General features: G+C 49.9%; 1 protein-coding gene across 2 annotated transcripts in view; it reads left to right on the top strand.

The window, feature by feature from the left end:
- Positions 1-293: 293 nt before the first annotated feature.
- Positions 294-19,186, top strand: part of LOC139054444 (atrial natriuretic peptide-converting enzyme-like) — a 784,429-nt gene continuing 765,536 nt past the window's right edge. The window contains exon 1 of one of the 2 annotated variants that reach the window (XM_070531426.1): positions 294-1,576. In XM_070531426.1, coding sequence (XP_070387527.1) covers positions 1,448-1,576 — 129 coding nt within the window. In that variant the 5' untranslated portion in view covers positions 294-1,447. The remainder of the gene's footprint in view (positions 1,577-19,186) is intronic. The other variant, XM_070531425.1, reaches the window with a different exon arrangement.

Genomic DNA, 19,186 nt, shown 5'->3' with positions numbered 1-19,186 from the left:
ACAGCGCCAGTTTGGCATTACAGTGGGGGGGAGAAGTACATATATCATTGACAAACAGCAGTTGATATAGAATACATGAAAAAAAAAATACAGATCAGGGCAAATCGCCGTCACAACAAAAAGAAGGAACAAAGAAGCAGAGCATAACCGTACAGTTGTCGGACACGTCGGACGATGAAAATCTGCCCGGTTTGTAGCACGCCGGACGTCCGATCCGGCGCTTCGGCACGGCAAAACACCTCGATTCGGGCTGCAGTTTCGGCGCGTCGGACGCGCCGAAACTGTCTGTGTGTATTCTGTGTCTTCAATATGCAGTTTTCCTCTTTCTTTCGTTCCGTCTAAAGTTGAGTGACTGAGGCACTTCAACCCTGTTTTTAAAAAAGTTTATACCACAAGCAGCATGCAGTTTGCTTGTCTTAGTCCCGACCAAACATCACAAGCACAATAAGGCAGGTCGTGTTGCGATACACGCAAAAAACAAAAATGTTGCCTATCAAGTAATCTAAGGAAGGTATGAAAGAATGCTGCTTCCTATGGTGGTGTTGACTGCGGTGAACTAGCGGCCCCCCCTTATTTTTTGCGTCAGCTATACGTGTCTTGCTTTGGAAACGAAGCATCTGAATTTATAGGTTGCTGTCACTTTAAGGACAGCACTAATTTTCTCATGCCATAGTATCCGCAACGCGCAAAGAGACACACTGCAAGCGCAACGAACCTAGGCGCGGAGACGCCGACGGCGTCGACTGTCCGGCCCATCCGACTAGCGTGACGTCACACCGGCGTGCAGAGGCCTTACGTTTTTTTCTAGGTGGCTTTGGCTTGGCACAGGTTGCGTCGTGCCGCACCACATTCCTAGCGGAATCGGCGAATCTCCATAGCCCGGCCGCGAAACAAGTGTCCACTCTTGTCGTGTGACTCGATGGCGTGCGCCGCGTTCTGCTTCTTGGCGGATTCGCCCACGACGTCGTTGCCTTCCGCGCACGCGTTTGCCACCGCAAGCGTGCAACGATGCATGCTGCACTCCACGAGGCGTCACAGGCGGATGCGAAGGACAAACTGCCTCGTCACCTCAGCGCGTTGCTCGCTTCATGTTGGCATGTTTTACGCGCTTGCGCCGACGTCACATCCGTGACAGCAAGTCCATGGTGGACCCCGGCATAAAACACTTTCCCGTTAAAAACGTATGCAAGAAGCATCGGCGATGATTGTCAACATAGGAAGGAAGGAGCGAGCTGTTCTCCTCGCCTGCCTTTGTCGTCCGGGCGACTCCTCCCTTTCCCCGCAGCGCCCGAGAGCGCGCGCCGCCAGCGGCCACGAAAACGGCCGCCAAAGAAGGACGACAGCTTTGAAAGCTGTATGGCTATGACTTGAGCACGAAAATGCTGACTCTCAATAAGGGAACCCTAAAGATGGCCTGAAAAGCCGCGGCGCCATAAGAACCACAGGCATGAAAATACGGCCCTCTCCCATCGAGGAGGTCAGCTGGCGCCGAAGCGACGCTGCGCGGCGAAGAAGACGCGGCCAGTCGAGCACGAACGCGCGGAGGAGGAGGATGACACCAGCCGCCGCCGCAAAGGTGAGCTTGCCACGCGTCCACGTTGCTCGTCGTTCCGGCCTTGGGCGTCGCGAATGCCGGCGGCCGCACGAGAAAACGCCGGCCAGTGCGGTGAATGAAGGGAGCCCACTAGCTGGAGCCGATTTTCGTTGGTGCGGCACGCTTACTGTCGGTAAACGAAATCTTTTTATGAGCATGCTAGCACAGAGGTTTGCTAGATAGAATAACGAGAGACCTATATATATATATATATATATATATATATATATATATATATATATATATATATATATATATATATATATATATATATAGTAGAACCCTGGGAGTGGAACCGAACCCTGGGAGTATTTATGTGTCCTAGTAGAACGCCCAGCGTTTTACTAGGACACATAAATACCCAAAAAAGTGGATGTGGAAACGGCGCCGCGGTAGCTCAATTGGTAGAGCGTCGCACGCGAAATGCGAAGGCTGTGGGTTCGGTTCCCACCTGCGGGAAGTTGTTTTTTCGTCCACTTTAATTTCCATTAATTTACCCTTTCTCTATTTCATTTATTAAGCACAAGTAATTTCCCCTATGTTGTCCTTGGTGTCAGTGTTTGTTGGCTTCTCATGATATGACAAATAAATATCGGGCCCCTCGGTTAAACCCCTTTCTTCTTCTTCTTTATATATATATATATATATATATATATATATATATATATATATATATATATATATTACAAGCACGGAAAGGCGAACCTTTTCTTGTCATCTCAGCCTTGCAGTTCCCTGTTTGGGTTAATTTGAAGCTAAACGGGGGCGTCCAATTCAAGGTACATGCTAGTGGTGCGATTAACGTGTTTCCACTGTATATCAGAGGCGCCCGCTGCAGGTGACATAGCAAAGCGACGCTTCCGATGCCATTTGGAGTACACGTGTTAGTCAGCGTGGTGAAATTTGGGCGAGCTAGCTGTTCACTTTTACCACCCTCAGACGCATGAAAAAAGTCAAACGACACACGAAGCGCTTTTTCATGTCGGTGGGTGCCGTTTATCCAATTCTTGTGAAGCACTTTCGAATAAAACAGAAAAGTACACTTAAAGTATACGGAGGAATAGCTGTCGCATATTCATTTTTAACTAGAAAGGCCAGTTCGGCTGACAGAACTTGGAGCAGGAACGATGAACTAAGTTTTGTTATACTATATTAATATGCTGTAGCATGAGAGGACAGAGAAGTCGAGTGCCTCTTATTTTTTGTGCTTAAATAAAACCGTTTAGCTCTCTCTCGTTACAAAATGTGGCTAATTAAAAGTCAAGCGAGGTTGTCGGGTCAGCTTCGTGACCGCCGTTGTCTCGGCCATTTCAGGCCAGCGCGTCCTCGCAGCGCTTGATACACTATCTTTGCATTATCTACTGCTACATGAGTTTTACCGACATAAAAATGGCGACGTGGGTTGCAAAATATTACATTGAATCCACAAGATACTGACACGTGTATTTGTCTTTATCGGGCGACACGTTTCACCGCCTAACAAATGTTATCGCACAGCGCAGGACACACCTGCATGTATCGCAAGTTTCTGGAATGTTATCGATGGTTCCATCCGCTGTCTGTAATCTGATTGCATGTGTGCGCGACGTGAATAATGTAGAACTTTGTGGAAGGCGCGCGGGTCCCAGCGATTACTCTGGAACATTCGACGACTGATGTAAAATATGCCGACGCGCTTGACCCGCAGATCAGATTTTCGACGATCGCCGAGCGTATTCGCCACTGTCGCCGTTCTTTGAGTGTAGCCTGTTTTTGAGGGCACAAGTTCGCCCAATAAAACGCTAGTTTCGTCGTTCCCAGTTTGGCTACTTTCTTCACCGTCACTACCACGTGACATCTGGTGGACGTGCTAGTGCGTTCATGTACCGAACGCCTCGCAAAGCCGCGATCCAAGCCCGAAGCCTGAGGGCAAAACCAACATCGCCCAAGACCAGCGTGCTAGCCGCAGACTGCAAGGACTGCCTCCAGAACACGGACTTCTATCTGAGACGACCAAGAAGATCGCGGCCAAGAGAACCCCAATGGCTGCTCAGCGTCCCCCGTTATCCCGCAACAACCTCGGGACCCACCGACCTTCCATGGAGCAGCAACTGAAGACCCGGAATCCTGGCTGGAGACCTACGAATGAATCGCGACTTTGAACAACTGCGACTCCGACGACAAGCTGCGGCATGTATACTTCGCCTTACAAGACGCCGCCAGAACGTGGCTTGAGAACCGGGAGTCGACCTTCACAATATGGGACCTCTTCCGTAGTGGCTTCCTGCACACCTTTACGAGCGTCGTGCGCAAGGAAAGGGCCGAAGCTATGTTGCACGCCCGAGTGCAGCTACCTAACGAGAACGTTGCCATCTTTACGGAAGAAATGAGCCGTCTGTTTCGCCACGCCGACCCCGATATGCCCGAGGAGAAGAAAGTCCGCCTACTCATGCGTGGTGTGAAGGAAGAACTTTTCGGCGCAATGATACAAAGCCCACCGAAGACCGTAGAAGAGTTCCTTCGCGAGGCCACCAGCATCGAGAAGACACTCGAAATGCGGAACCGGCAATTCAATCGCCGCACGAACTCTACAAACTACTTAGGAATTCAATCACTGGCCACCGACGATCTGCGCGAGACTATCAGAGTGGTCGTAAGGGAAGAGCTGCAGAAGTTGTATCCGAGGTCGCAGCCTCAAGTGGCCTCAATCGCCTCAATCGTGAAAGATGAGGTTCAGCGATCCCTTGGAGTTCCCGAGGGGCAACAGAATCACCGCAGCCCCAGCCGGAAGCGATGACCTACGCCGCCGTCAAGGCGCCCCTGCGCGACCGTGCCAGGGCCCCCACAGCTCCGTCGTCCACCGCCGCCGCCAGCACGCCCACTCGTCGCCCAGCGCAGCTGCCCAAGAAGACGGACATTTGACGCGCTCCTGACCACCGCCCGCTCTGTTACCACTGCGGAGAAGCGGGTAACATCTATCGCCGATGCCCATACCGGGAGATGGGACTGCGAGAGTTCGCCGTTAACGCGCCGCGACGGCAGCTTGGCGAACGACCTCGCGATATCGCCGACTACCTCGCTGCCACTCAGTGGAGCCCTCCACGACAGTCTCGTTCGCCGTCACCGCTGTCGTTCGCCGCTACCTGTCGCCGCAGCGCCGACCATACACTGGCCCAGCCCGGGGCCTGTCTGCGAGCCCATAGCAGCAACCGATGGACGTGCGGTTGCTGTTCGTCGAACTGACGAAGATCCTCCGCCGCCGCCGAAGACGCCGAAGAAACTATACCTCGACGACATAACGACGCGCCGCCGTCCCGACGAAGTCTGGAAGCAAACAATACGCCGACGAAAGACGACCTGACGACGCCACGTACTAGCCACAGGGCAACGCGACGCAGCCTTGATCCGACGCCAAGACCTAATTGTAACGCAAGTCAAAGGACCACCGACCTCGACGTTCTTCTCGACCGCCACGCAGTCACCGCCTTAGTAGACACAGGAGCCGATTACTCCGTCATGAGTGGACCCATCGCCCCTCAGTTGAAAAAAGTTAAGGCTGCATGGGAAGGCCCTCAAATTCGTACCGCTGGAGGACACCTCATCGCGCCGACTGGAATCTGCATGGCGAGAATTACCGTTCATGACCGGACTTACCCTGCCACCTTCGTTATCCTCCAACAGTGTTCACGAGACGTCATTCTCGGCATGGACTTCCTGAACCGACACGGCGCAATCATCAACCTGAAGTCGAAGTCAATAACGCTGTCGGAAGATCGAGCGATACCGGCGGAGAGCTCTCGTAGTCACCATGTTCTAAGCGTGTTCGAAAGTCAAGTCAGCATCCCGCCTCGCTCCAGTATTGTTATTTCGGTCGGCACCGAAACACCCGCTGACGTAGAAGGCGTCATCGAAGGCCACCAACGTCTACTGCTCAACCGTGAAATTTCCGTCGCAAAAGGGATCGCTCGACTGTGCGGAGGAAATACGACAGTGTTGCTGACAAACTTCAGCGAGGAGTTCAAACACATCAACAAGGGCATGACCATCGCGTACATCGAGGAAATTCTGGAAACCAGTAATGCGCTTGTCCTCACGGATTCTGCCGCATCTACCCCGACGACCATGGTTCCCGAACCAGACTACGACATTCATTCAAGTCGCCCCATGATTAAGCAACAACAGCTCAGAAGTCTGCTCGGACGATACAAAGGCTGCCTTTCGACGTCAGTGAGGGTTCAAAAAACACCAGTCGCAAAGCATCGCATAATCACTGAGGAGTGCGCTCGACCACTCCGCTAGAGCCTTTACCGAGTTTCGACGCGAGAACGTGAAAATGTGATAGAACAAGTCGACGAAAGGCTGCGCGACGACATCATCCAGCCGTCGAAAAGCACGTGGGCATCCCCTGTTGTCTTAGTGAAGAAAAAGGACGGAACCTTACGTTTCTGCGTCGATCATCGCCGACAGAAAACAATCATAAAGAAGGATGTATACCCCCTACCACGGATAGACGACGCATTAGATCGGCTCTGCAACGCAAAATACTTCTCGTCGATGGATCTCAAGTCTGGCTACTGGCAAATAGAAGTCGACGAAAGAGATCACGAAAAGACCGCCTTCATCACGCCAGACGGCCTCTACGAGTTTAAGGTCATGCCATTCGGACTGTGCTCGGCGCCTGCAACGTTCCAGCAGGTCATGGACATGGTGTTAGCAGGATTGAAGTGGCAGACCTGTCTTGTTTACTTAAATGACGTCGTCGTCTTCGCCGCAAATTTCGACGATCATTTTAGGCGGCTTGCGACAGTACTAGAGGCCATCAAGTCATCAGGGCTCACTCTGAAGCCAGAGAAGTGCCGCTTCGCTTACGATGAGCTTCTGTTCCTAGGCCACGTCATCAGCAAGTCTGGAGTCCACCCCGACTCGCAGAAGACTGCTGCCATCGCAAAGTTCCCACAGCCCGTCGACAAGAAGGCAGTGCGTCGATTCCTTGGAATGTGTGCCTACTATAGACGCTTTGTCGAGGACTTTTCACGCATCGCTGAGCCGGTGACACAGCTAACTAAATGTGACGTCGAGTTCAAGTGGGAAACGCCGCAGGCCGACGCATTTCAACAACTCAAACGGCGCATGCACTCGCCGCCCGTACTTGCACACTTCGACGAGGACGCCGATACCGAAATCCACACTGACACCAGTAGCCTATGCCTCGGTGCCGTCCTAGTCCATAGGAAAGACGGACTTGAAGGGATGATATCTTATGCTAGCCGGTCGCTTTCAAAAGCGGAAGACAATTATTCTACAACTGGAAAGGAATGCCTCGCCATCATTTGGGCTACAGCAAACTTCAGCCCTTACCTATATGGCAGGCCATTCAAAGTCGCCAGCGATCACCATGCGTTGCGTTGGCTAGCTAACCTAAAGGACCCTTCAGGACGGCTGGCGCGGTGGAGCCTCAGACTGCAAGAATATGACGTCATGGTAATCTACAAGTCCGGACGAAAACACTCTGACGCTGACTGCCTATCACGTGCCCCCATAGATTCCCCGCCGCAAGACGACGAGGACGAAGACGCCTTCCTGGGAATAATAAGCGCGGAAGACTTCACTAAACAGCAAGGAGCATACCCGGAGCTAAAAGGCCTCCTCGAGTATTTGGAAGGGCACATCGACTTTGTCCTTACGGAATTTCAGCGCGGATTATCTTCGTTCATACTTCAAAACAATCTACTCGTAAAGAACTTCTCACCAGTTCGTGCCAACTACCTTCTTGTAGTTCCCTCAGGGCTGCGTCCAGACGTATTGCACGCACTACATGACAATCCGACCGCTGGACACCGTGGTTTCTCCCGGACGCTATCGAGGATACAAGAAAGGTATTACTGGCCGCGCCTGACCGGCGACGTCGCCCGTTATGTCAGAACGTGCCGCGACTGTCAGCGATGCAAGACACGACCTCGGCCAGCGGGATTACTACAGCCGACCGAGCCTCCTTGCCGACCTTTTCAGCAGATCGGGATGGGCTGGTTGGGACCGTTTCCGACGTCAACGTCCGGAACTAAGTGGATCATCGTGGCGACGGACTACCTTACCCGCTTCGCTGAAACTAAAGCCCTGCCGAAAGGCAGCGCAGCCGAAGTGGCAAAATGTTTCGTCGAAAACATCCTGCTGCGACATGGTGCCCCAGAAGTCCTCATCGCCGATGGAGGAACGGCCTTTACAGCGGAGCTCACCCTAGCCATTCTTCAGTAGAGTCAGACAAGGCACAGGAGGACAACTGCCTACCACCAACAGACGAATGGTCTTACGGAGCGCCTGAATAAAACCCTCGCCGACATGCTAGCAATGTACGTCGACGTCGAACACAAGACCTGGGATCCCGTCGTGCCGTACGTAACCTTCGCTCACAACACGGCGGTGCAAGAAACACAGATCACGCCGTTCAAGCTAGTATACGGCAGGAACCCGATGACGGCGTTAGCCGCTATGCTGCCGCACGTCACTGACGAGGAGAATCTTGACGTCGCTGCCTATCTCCAGCGCGCCGAAGAAGCCCGACAGCTTGCCCGCCTGCGGATCAAGAACCTACAGAGGACCGACAGCCGACGCTACAACCTCCGACGACGCTTTGTCAAGTACCAGCCCGGTGACCGTGTTTGGGTTTGGACCCCTATACGCCGACGAGGACTGAGCGAGAAGCTTTTGTGTCGCTATTTCGGGCCGTACAAGATAATCCGACGTATTGGCGCACTGGACAGTGAGGTCGTGCCAGACGGCATTTCTCTATCACAGCGGCGCCGCTCACGACCTGAAATAGTCCACGTTGTGCGACTCAAGCCGTACTACCAGCGTTAATGAACTTTGGGGCTTCGCGTAACTGACCTTTGGACTTTGTTTCTTTTTGTTGTTTTGTTACTTATGTTTAATAAGTGTCCTTTTGTGTTTCGCTCTCTTACATTTGCGGCATCGGGTCGATGCTATTTAAGAGGGGGGTATTGACACGTGTACTTGTCTTTATCGGGCAACCACGTTTCGCCGCCCAACAAATGTAATCGCACAGCGTGGGATGCGCCTGCATGTATCCGAAGTTTCTGGTAAGTTATCGATGCTTCTATCCGCTGTCATTTTTCGCTGAACCTTATGTTATCTGATTTCATCACCTGAGGCGAATGGTGTAGAACTTTGTGGATGGCACGCGGGTCCGAACGATTAGTCTGGAACATTCGACGACTGCTGTATAAAAGCCGACGCGCTTGACACGCTGATCAGATTTTCCGACGATCGCCGACCGTGTTCGCCGCTATCGTTGTGCTATAAGTGTAGCCTGTTTCTGTGGGCACAGGTTCGCCCAATAAAAGCTAGTTTTGTATTCCACCGTATTGCTGCTTTCTTCACCGTCACTATCACGTGACAATATGAGTAGTTACAAAACCTCATAGTAGGAGACAGTTCAATTGCACAGCCTCACTACTATCCCACTACCAACAGATCTCTCGGATGAGGCATACAACAAGCGGCTTCAGTTAAGCGCATCAGCAAGATATGTTTTTGTGCGTATCGGGTAACGCAGATACACATCAATGATAAAAGCCATGTGACGCCTTCTGAAATATTTTATATTCATAGATCCAATCAAGAATTTATTTTTCCTGACGAAAGGCTATTTGAGAAGACATAACATATATATAAAGAATTACACAATAATGCAATTTCTGAACACAATTTCTGAGTACAATTATTACCATAAAGGAATGTGACTCCGTAACGTAATAGTTTAATTACTTTTCAAAGCGAGCCTTGTGCCGTTGGTTTCATTGATTTCCCGGCGGCGTAATAAGGGATTTTACAGTAATAAATTATCAAGCGTCTTAGTAACCATATTAACAAATAAGTCAATAAATACTAAGAGGGCGGTATCTCAGAAGCGGGCACGAGAGCAAGTAGGAACAGCGTGGATTGCGTTATTGAGCACCTGATAAAGCATATGACGAATAAAAGTTAATAAAGAAAAATGCACAGCATAGACTAGGTTGTTTTACAAATAGCGCAACAGAAGTGTACCCGAAAGGCCTGCCTGCGCTGTTACGTACCCCATTATCGTTCCTTTGTGTAACTATTGCCTTGTTTTCTAATCCACGTGGTTTGATTGATCCTCGCGGTCTCCTTGTCGCCTGATAACCAACTCAATGTACGCCTTACTGTAGAAGGAGCACTCTTTAAAACCGGCGAGCACGGGTCGACGCTCCCAACTTTTTTCAAGACTTATCGCCACGCAGCGTTCATGAAGGCCTCGACGATTAAAGTGAGAGCGAATCATTTTCCGAATCGGTCCGTGCGCTGTTTGCGCATGCATTGTGCGCCGGGTTTCCTTCTCGGCGACGTGCGCACTGGGGTGCGGCGTGTGCAGCCACGTATTTCTCGCAATGAGCGGCATCGTAGGTGCCGCAAAGGCTTGATGGGCATTCCCACGCTCTCAGTATTCGGGTCACGTGATCAAAACAAATTATGGGTTTTGCGTTCCAAAACCACTTTCTGGTGGCACGCCGTAGTGGAGGACTCCGGAAATTTTGACCACCTGGGGTTCGTTAACGTGCACCTAAATTTAAGTACACGGGTGTTTTCGCATTCCGCCCCCATCGAAATGCCGCCGCCATGGATTCGATCCAACGACCTCGTGCTCAGCACCATAGCCACTGAGCAACCACGGCACGTATCACGGGATCAAACGCGCTCCTGGGATGGTCTCCACCTGTAACCCTGCCGTAGTTGCGAATGACTGTGCGCGGCCTGTATCTCATTGTTCGCACGGTGGCTTCCATGGGCTAGCAGCGATGGCTGCTTCGTCCGCGCTGTGTTTGCGTTCGCCTGGTGCTGCAGAGTCGGAGTGGCGATCGCTGACAGAGGCCGTCCTGTACAGTGAACATAAAAATGAGCAGCTGATGATGATGCATCTAATTTGTGGCGGTGAATCGCGCGGCCATATCCAGCTTTTCTGGATGGATGGATGTCCCCTTTGGAACGGGGCCGTGGGTTATGCCACCAAGCTCTTGCTGTTATATTGCCCAATGTCCTACCTAGGTTAAACAATAATAAATGACAAAAAAAGAAAAAAAAACAATATGAACCACCGCACCCAAATTTTCTGATCCCCTATTGCGAACTGTGCTTTTGTACGTCTCCGTATTTTGTCGCTTTCCTGCTTTTCTTCCACCAATCCTCCAATCGCCTATTACTAATGGCGGACATGTTTGCTTTACCACTGCTCCCGCTGAACCCCAAGGGCTTCAAGGAGGCCATTGGTGCCTAAATCGACCGCTGGGTAGACGTCTTCACATTCTGATAAAATATGCTCCATAGTTTCCCTAGCTTTACCGCAGCAAGCACATGCTTCTTGTTCCTTGTACCTCGCTTTATAGGTGCGTGTTCTCAAGCATCCCGATCTCGCTTCGAAAAGTAATGAGCTTCCCTTTGAGTTATTATAAATTGTTTCTTTCCTGATTTCGTTCTTTCCTCTTAAGTAGTTACTCATGGCAGGTTTCTTTTCCATTGCCGCCACCCATGAGATTATTTCAGCCTCTCTGACTTTCCACTTGACCTTCCTTGTTGCTGTGTTGCCCACCCTACAGGCCGTATAGTTGCTGGTAAGCTTCCTAGTTCTTTTCCTCCACTGTGAATCAATGTTTTTCCTGTACAGATACCTGGACACTCTCCCAGCCCATTTACTTTCTTCCATATTCCTTACCCGTCCTTCATACTCAATTTTGCTGCGAGCTTCCCTCATTTCAAAACTAGTCCAGCCCATATCACCCTGCACAGCTTCATTTGTAGTCTTCCCGTGATCCCCCAATGCGAGGCCACCCCCTCACCTTTGGTTCCCATCGATTACTGATTGTACCCCTGATTTAAAGCAAACAACCGCATTTCCAAAAATCCTGGAACCATTACACCTTTCCACATACCACGGAGGACCTCGTACCTATTGTATCCCCATAGCGCTCTGTGCTTCATTATGGCTGCATTTCTCTTCCCCTTCACTGTTATTGTTTTCGCATGTGTTTCCATATATCTATTGCCTTCGTTTATCCATATACCAAGGTATTTATGTTCTGTTACCCGAGGTATTTCTTGGCCCTGTGTCTCCATTGTCTGTTCAATGTTTTCATTGAATACCATAAAACCTGATTTTCTAACACTAAATTTCAAACCTAAATTGTTGTCTTGGTGCCCACAGATATTAGCCAGACGTTGCAAATCACTTTGCTTGTTAGCTAGCAACACAATGTCGTCCGCATAAAATGAACCTGGGAGCTGCTGCTCTATTTCTGTACCCGCTTGTCTGTATGAGAGATTAAAACCGATATTACTTCCTTCTAGAGCCCTATCCATCCTCACGATGTACATTATAAACAGCAGTGGGGATAAAGGGCACCCCTGCCTCAGTCCCTTGTTGATATGAACTTTCCCCTCGCTCCTCATCCCTTCCCATTCAACGAAAACGGTATTTTCTAGGTAAATCTCTCTCAAAAGCTGTAGACAATCGTCACCTAAGCCTTACCCTTCCAGAATATCCCACAAAGTGTTGCGGTCTACGTTGTCATGTGTCTAAAATGTCTAAACAGGCCACATATAACGGTTTGCTTTCTACTTTTGATATTTGAATACACTGAATAAGAACAAATAAGTTATCATCTAAATACCTATTCTGAAGCCATTCTGAAGTTCTCCCGAAATGCCTTTATTCTCTGCCCATGCTTGAAGCTTTGATTGCCTGCATTGCTACCCTGTATATTACCGATGTAATGGTCAACGGTCTGGATGGATAGATGGATGTTTTGAGCGTCCCCTTTGGAACGGGGTGGTGGGTTGCGCCACCAAGCTCTTGCTATTATACTGCCTAATGTCCTACCTAGGTTAAACAATGAAAAGGAAAAAAAAAACACTATGAACTACGACGCCCAAATTTGCTGATCCCCTATTGCAAACTGTGCTTTTATACGTCTCCGTCTTTTGTCGTTTCCCTACTTCCACCAATCGCCTCTTACTGGACACCCACGAACCAGCGCCCCAAGCAGTCCCGGTAAGACGCTAGCGCGTTTTCAATGGAACGAGCGCTTTTTTCGCGAATAACTACAGCTCCAGGTCGATTATTGAAAAAGGCAGGTGACAAACGTGTTCAGGAAGACAATCCACGCGAGGCAAATTCAGTGATGACGCTGTGGCAAGGAAGAATTTTGTTCCCAGAGCGGTTAAAGATTCAGCAATCGAAGCCCATCGAAAAGACGAAAATGTGTACTCGATTTCCGAGACAAAAACAGTAGCTGTGATAAAACAATGGCTGATATCGTAACAGCTGTTGCAGCTTGTATAGTCCGGAGACTCAGCCTTCGATTGTTGCCTATCTTGACTATCCACACATGGCGTAACACTGTTCCCGAAAGCTATTTTTGAAACAGGTATGCAAGTTCACATAGTATCCTTAAAAACCCGAGCGTATCACCATAGAGAAAGAAATTTCAAGAGCGGACACTCCCATAGAGCCCAGCGGCCGAATTGACTGTAGCACCCCAAGCGGATGTTGACTCCTTCCGGTTTCGATTTTGGGCGCGCGCGTTTTGAACACCAGTTGGGACACGCCGCGCCGGCTGCGCTGCTCGGCGCGGCATTCATTTTTTTTCCCGCTTCTGCTGAACCTCGCGTGGCTTTGAATCTGTCAGGTGCAATTTCACACAGAAAACGAAAGACGTCTTCTGAAATGATTAAATATTTATGTTGCTCTATATAAATGCTCGTTCCGGGCTTCTTCTGCATTCATCCAAAGTTGTGGCACCAGGTAAGCAGCAGTCGTTGCCGTACGATGCTCCACCGGATGCCATCAGCTGAAAGAAAGTAAATTACAAGCATGTATCATTTCGGTATATTGACGTAACAGGAGTATTGCGTGTAGAGGCGAAACGTGCTTAAGTGGTGAATGAGTGGCATAATGGCCAGAATACATGGAGCGAACTCTCACGACGAAGTTCGGGCGGCAGAAAATCTGCTGCGGCGCGACGCCGTATCTTCGTCGGGCTGCGCTACATGGAGCGAAGACACGGCAGCCGCCACCGGCGAGTCGCTGCGTTGTTATCAGTATGGCTAGACCAGGCAAGTGCACTGTAGTGAAACACATGACAAAAAAAAGAACTTCAACGACAACTATTATAGCTTTTGAATTGCAGAACACTCTAAAAACGCGTAAAATTTTGTTTAGAAAGGATTTCTAGTGTTCTTTATGTGTTTGAGACATTCATCTGCCGATGTAGTTTAAAGAAAGCGGCGATGCTATGCGTTGTGGCAACACTGGGCGGAAGTCGGGGCGGATAGTGAGACCTGGGGCCGAATCTTATAGCGGTTCGGAATACGAACCGTTCACTTCGAGGCTTACGTCACTAGATGTGCCACTCCCAAGCCGGCGGTGGAAGAAGGGGAGGACGCGACCAATAGATGAGAGGGTGCCACCTCTGAAGTGTACGTCATTATATGACGAGCTAATCGAGGAATTGCAGAATGTTTCCGCTTGCTAAATAAATGTAAAATATAAATTTAATATTATACGCCAAGTTCTGAAGTATAAACGTGTGGTGCCGGGCGTTTACGCAATGCAGAAGTAATCTATTAATGTCATTCTTTTTTATTCTCAGCCGACAGGCGGTATCTCAAGCGTAAATGAATTGGCAGAGCGCAGCGCTATGTCGTCTGCTACCAGGAGCTCGCAGGATGCACGCAACAGGAACGCACTGCCGGCACTTCTCAAGTAGCGAGCGCGACAAAACCGTGAACTGGTTCTTAGGGACACCTTTACTAGCCGACTATATCAATTTTCCATCTTTTTTCGCCCTTCGTCATCGGCTCGGACATGACTCGCTCGCCGCCGCGCTGCCGCTGTCCCTGCGATAAGCCCCACGGCGCGTCGCGTGATAAAAGCAATGGAACTTGAAATCGAACATTACGATACACGGGCCCTGCATTGCCTGCGCGAAGTCAAATCGAATAGTGTGGTGCTGACGGTGCGCGCTGTGCCGTAAAATTGAGTAACAAAGTGCGGCACTCCCGAACCAGAGAAAAAAAGGCAGCCAAATAAGAGATCTCCACAATATCTTCCCGTCCTGTCTGTATAGTTTTATCAGCCGAACGATGGAAGTGCCGAACCAGCCTAGGTTGAACCCTTCTGACTGCTGAACGGCGATCTGCAAGCTAGTCACGCTGGCGATAGCACTGAGAATTCGATCTCACCATGCAAATATCTCCTTGGCATTGGCTTTGAAGCTGAGGTCACGGGAAAGCTGACCCAGCCCTTCAACCGGCCAACACAGTAATTGCGAGAGAAACTTTGTGGACGGTGTCGGCAGCAGATATCTAGGTCATTCCGATGAATGCTTCACGTCCGACCGACCTCTGGGAGCTGCAGGCCAGTGGCGATGAACCGCAGCGCGCAATATTCCTTCCTCTGCGTGGAATGGCCACTCGTACGCTTGCACCTGAGTCCCCTACATTTGATATCGTAGCCTGCAAAAGGTTTACTTAGAAAGCTAGCAAGGGCCGTGCAACTCATTATCCGTCACTTCTTCGAACGCGTATCGCCCTTCCAGCCGTGGTCGACACCGAAAGAGGAACGCCAAGCAGACGATGAAGGCAAGTAATAGCCTCCGAAGCAACCAACGCACGCGCGCGCGACGCCCGCATGTCTCCGGGGTCGCGCGACCGGCGCGCGCGGCCAGGGTCACAAGCCAAAGCCAAGCCACAGCAACGGAACAAAGCGGACTACCCCTTCGCCGGTTCTTACGACCGGTTCGCTTTGAAGATGATTGACAGATGCGTGACGTATTCGAAAATTGCGATACCGCCCCGCTGCCTCTGACGACCTGTGACGTAATAAAAACTTTGGCCAATCAGGTGAGGCCAAAGGAATGGTTCCCCAACCGAACCGTTATAAGATTCGGCCCCTGATTGCTTCGCTTTGGGGCGCCGCTCGTTTGCCGCTTCCGGTATCGTCGACGCCCGACGAACTTTTCTGCGCCAACTAGATCGGCGGCGAACGACGTTTTCTCCGCCGCCGCATGTCGCGCGTACGCCGCCGGGCGTCGAACGCCGACTATTCATCGCATATTCGCTCCATGTATTCTGGCCTTTACAGATAAATTCACTTTTACGTACATTTCGCAGCAAATACTCCTCCCAAACAATGCCATAAAATCTGAACATCTGATTTTCAAGCACCCCTCCTTTCCTGGGCATTATTTCCTGCACCCTAAGTGCACAAATACACGGGTGACTGCGCGTTTCCAAAACAACTTGGCCTCAGTCGACACGATGGTACGCCAAGTGCACAAAGGTGGCTACAACACAGGCTCAGCCAGACAATGTTACATGCTCGCGGAATGGCTTCTAATCGCACTCAAGTCAGACTCGTGGGTGCAAAGCCTGTTTGCAGTCGCTCAGAATACATAAATGTCATGTTCTTGAGCTCCTCCATGTTATCTTTTACGCGTCCTGCCGGCGCATGCAACACTCCCGTGTTAACACTCTCGGCAATCGCTCGTCGCGTTTTTGAGAAGCGTGAGTACCGAAATAAGGTATATGTTGTTGCAGGGCTATAAAATGCGTCATGAACTTGTCCCACTGAAATTCAGTACATGTGCACGCAAAACTAACTCACTATGGCCGGCTTGCTTTTTTGTTAACAGCTTCACAACCCCAGGCGCGGCGAGCAAGCCTCAAGATATCCCAAAAAGTTACCAAATAAATTACAATACTTTTTCGGGTCAGAGAATGCGTCACGAACTTCTACCACTAAGATTCAGTGCAACGGAAACTAACTGCGGCACACAGCCGAGCTGCTTTTCGCTAACTGCGTCAATAAGCCGGGCGCGGCAACCGTGCTTCTAAACTACCCCAAATATAACGACGTTAGTTACAATAATGTTGGGGTCCACAGAATGCGCGAAAGCTTGTCTGTCTTAGGCGCTACGAGGTAGTACACGCATGCACATGCGCGAATGCGTCACACGGCCGAGCCGGTTTTCGCTTACTGCGTCAATAAGCGGGGCGCGGCAAGCGTGCCCAAAAACTACCGAAATAAGTTACAGTAATGTTGGGGCTGATGGAAAGCGTCGCAAGGATATCCCAGGAGGAGGCATTAACTCAATTTAACTGCGCCAGGATGGCGGAGCTGTTTTTTGCTAACTGCGCCACTCGAACTAAGCCTAAATGTGCTTAAAGTGCGCCGCACACTGTCACACACAATTTCTCACCTTCCCGTAGTCCAGTAGTGCAGTGGTGCCGTGTCGGAATGCAGACGATACGCAAGAGAAGCATAGAGAAGGCCGGGAGCCCCCAAAAAATGGGCTACATCCAAAACAGACGGGTCGCCGAGCACGCGAGCTTCGCACGTACGACCGGCCTCGCTCACTCCTGCGGCTTGTCTGGCGCATGACGTATGCACGCGCGTCTGGCGTGCCGCTAGCTCGTTGCTAGGCAACGCAACAAAAAGTTCCAAAGGATAAGTTGATTTACACGCAAAACCTTTTCACTTTTAGTGGGAAAGAATAAAAAAAAATAAAACTTTGTCTGGAAGTTTATTTCACATTCTTTTTTTCTGATGCTCGCGTCAACTAACGGATGGTGTTGAAACTAGGCGTGACGTGTTTCCTGTTGCCAGTTTTTGAAGAGTGTCCCCTCTTGTTGAATGTCTTTCTCTATGGTATCACTTGCGGAAGCGTTGGAAGCCGAGTCGTTTAATCGTTTGAACCTGTCGTTCCGCGTCATGCTGGCAGCGGTTCGATACCATGGCCGGTATTTTGTAGCGATGCCTTTTCCGATGCTATGCTTTTTCAGGCTTTTCTTGCTTGGCCAGTGGTCAGAGCGACGGTCTTCCCACATTATCAACGGGATCAGGCGGCCGTGTGTGGTGGATGATAAGAATAGCATAGAATAAGGCATAAGGCATCGCTACAAAATAGCGGCCCATGTTGCGTGATACTTTTGTTTTTTAACGGCACGTCGGACTGAAGTCTCCCAGTTTCAGTTTTGATTTTTTCAGGAATGCTCTTCATATATTTTCTATATTTAATTCATAAAACTTAGCAATAGGTTGCTTATTTGTTAAGTTATGACTTTTATTATCAGATTTTATTCCTTGGACCACATAACAACAAGCATGCGCATGTCTGTGTTACGTTAAAGAAATATCGTTACTCGTAGCATGGACATACTCGAGAATTCTGGACATTGCAGCTTCACCATCCTGTGGAACTTCACGGTGATTCACATGCGTAACTGAGTGGACAACATGTTAAACAATTTTATTTCTATATAATAGCCGAGTACTTAGTCTGAACATTGGTGGTGCATTAAAGTAGGGATTTGGTCGAGCATGGGCGGTTTTGTCACACGACAGAAGCAAATGGTTCTGCCCCCTCTCGGCAGAGGGCACATTGACTTGAAGAAGAGCCAAATTCCAACCGTAAAGCGATTTATTGGCGTCCGAACGGTAATTGCGGAACGAGTGTCATTTAGTCTGTTTGCACGCGCATGTTTCTTTCAGGGAACGAGAGGGAGTATATATGCTTGTGTACACCTTGAGCGTGCGTGCTTGTGCGTTTGCGTGTACATGCGTGCGTACATTTTTTGTACGTTTGTGCATGCGTGGGCACGTGCAAATGTGAATGCGGGCGAACTAGTGTCGTATCTCTCTTTCTCTCTCTGTGTGTTAGTGAGTGTGTTAGTGAGTGAGGGAGGGAGGGAGCGAGAGAGTGAGCGAGCTAGCTAGCATTTCTCCACTTACAGCTACTCTTAGGGATGAATTGTATATAGCGTTTATTTAAATCTATATTTAAATCTACGAGTCAAGAATGAATGCAATTGTTTTTGTAGCATTATCCCTTTCCGCAAGCGAAGTCTGTGGAGAAGGATGACCGGCGAAGCTGTGTACGTGGGCACCTCCGCCGCGGGTCGGCCCGTCATTGCACTATCTTCGGGATTTTGTTGTACAAGCGGACAGTAGAGAAAGTAGCCCTCAGCAGCTTCGCCGAAAGACACGCCCCAGACTTAGTCGAGATGGCAGCTGTTCACGTTCGTTCCCTCGGCGGCGGCGCATCGTCTTGATGCCAGCTGCACTACTGTTCCGTCATGCATCGCATCTGCGACCAAGCAAGCTTTCGGTGGCACACGTTCACTGCCGTATTGAAACTAAAATTTTAAACTGCTTGGTAACTGAGTAATACTTGTTGGGGGGTGCTAGTTGGTGCATGTTTCCGGAATGTCTGCAGTCCCGTCTCGCTCGCTATGTGTTGTCTTTTTCGGCGCTACAACCCTCTTCTGTAAACTGCTTGCCTTCGAAAAAACAGCATTAATAAAAATCGAAAGTGGACTGACCATAAGGAACGTGCTCACGGGGCCATTCTAGTGATGACAACATCACAATATGACAGGTGTGGTCAGGTTGACGTTACAGGTTGCAAGGATTGACTGACGGGCTAGTTGGGTCATTACCACAGAAATAATTAACAGCGCTTGAACTTGTTAGTGCAGTGTGTGTGGGGTTCCTTTTTTGTGTCCTGTCTTGAAGCGCTGTTCTGT

This window comes from Dermacentor albipictus, chromosome 1 (genome assembly GCF_038994185.2).
Source record: "Dermacentor albipictus isolate Rhodes 1998 colony chromosome 1, USDA_Dalb.pri_finalv2, whole genome shotgun sequence".
In the NCBI taxonomy this organism is placed as follows: Eukaryota; Metazoa; Arthropoda; class Arachnida; order Ixodida; family Ixodidae; genus Dermacentor; species Dermacentor albipictus.
The sequence above is the reverse complement of the archived record's forward strand: the minus strand, read 5'-3'. Positions and strand labels throughout refer to the sequence as shown.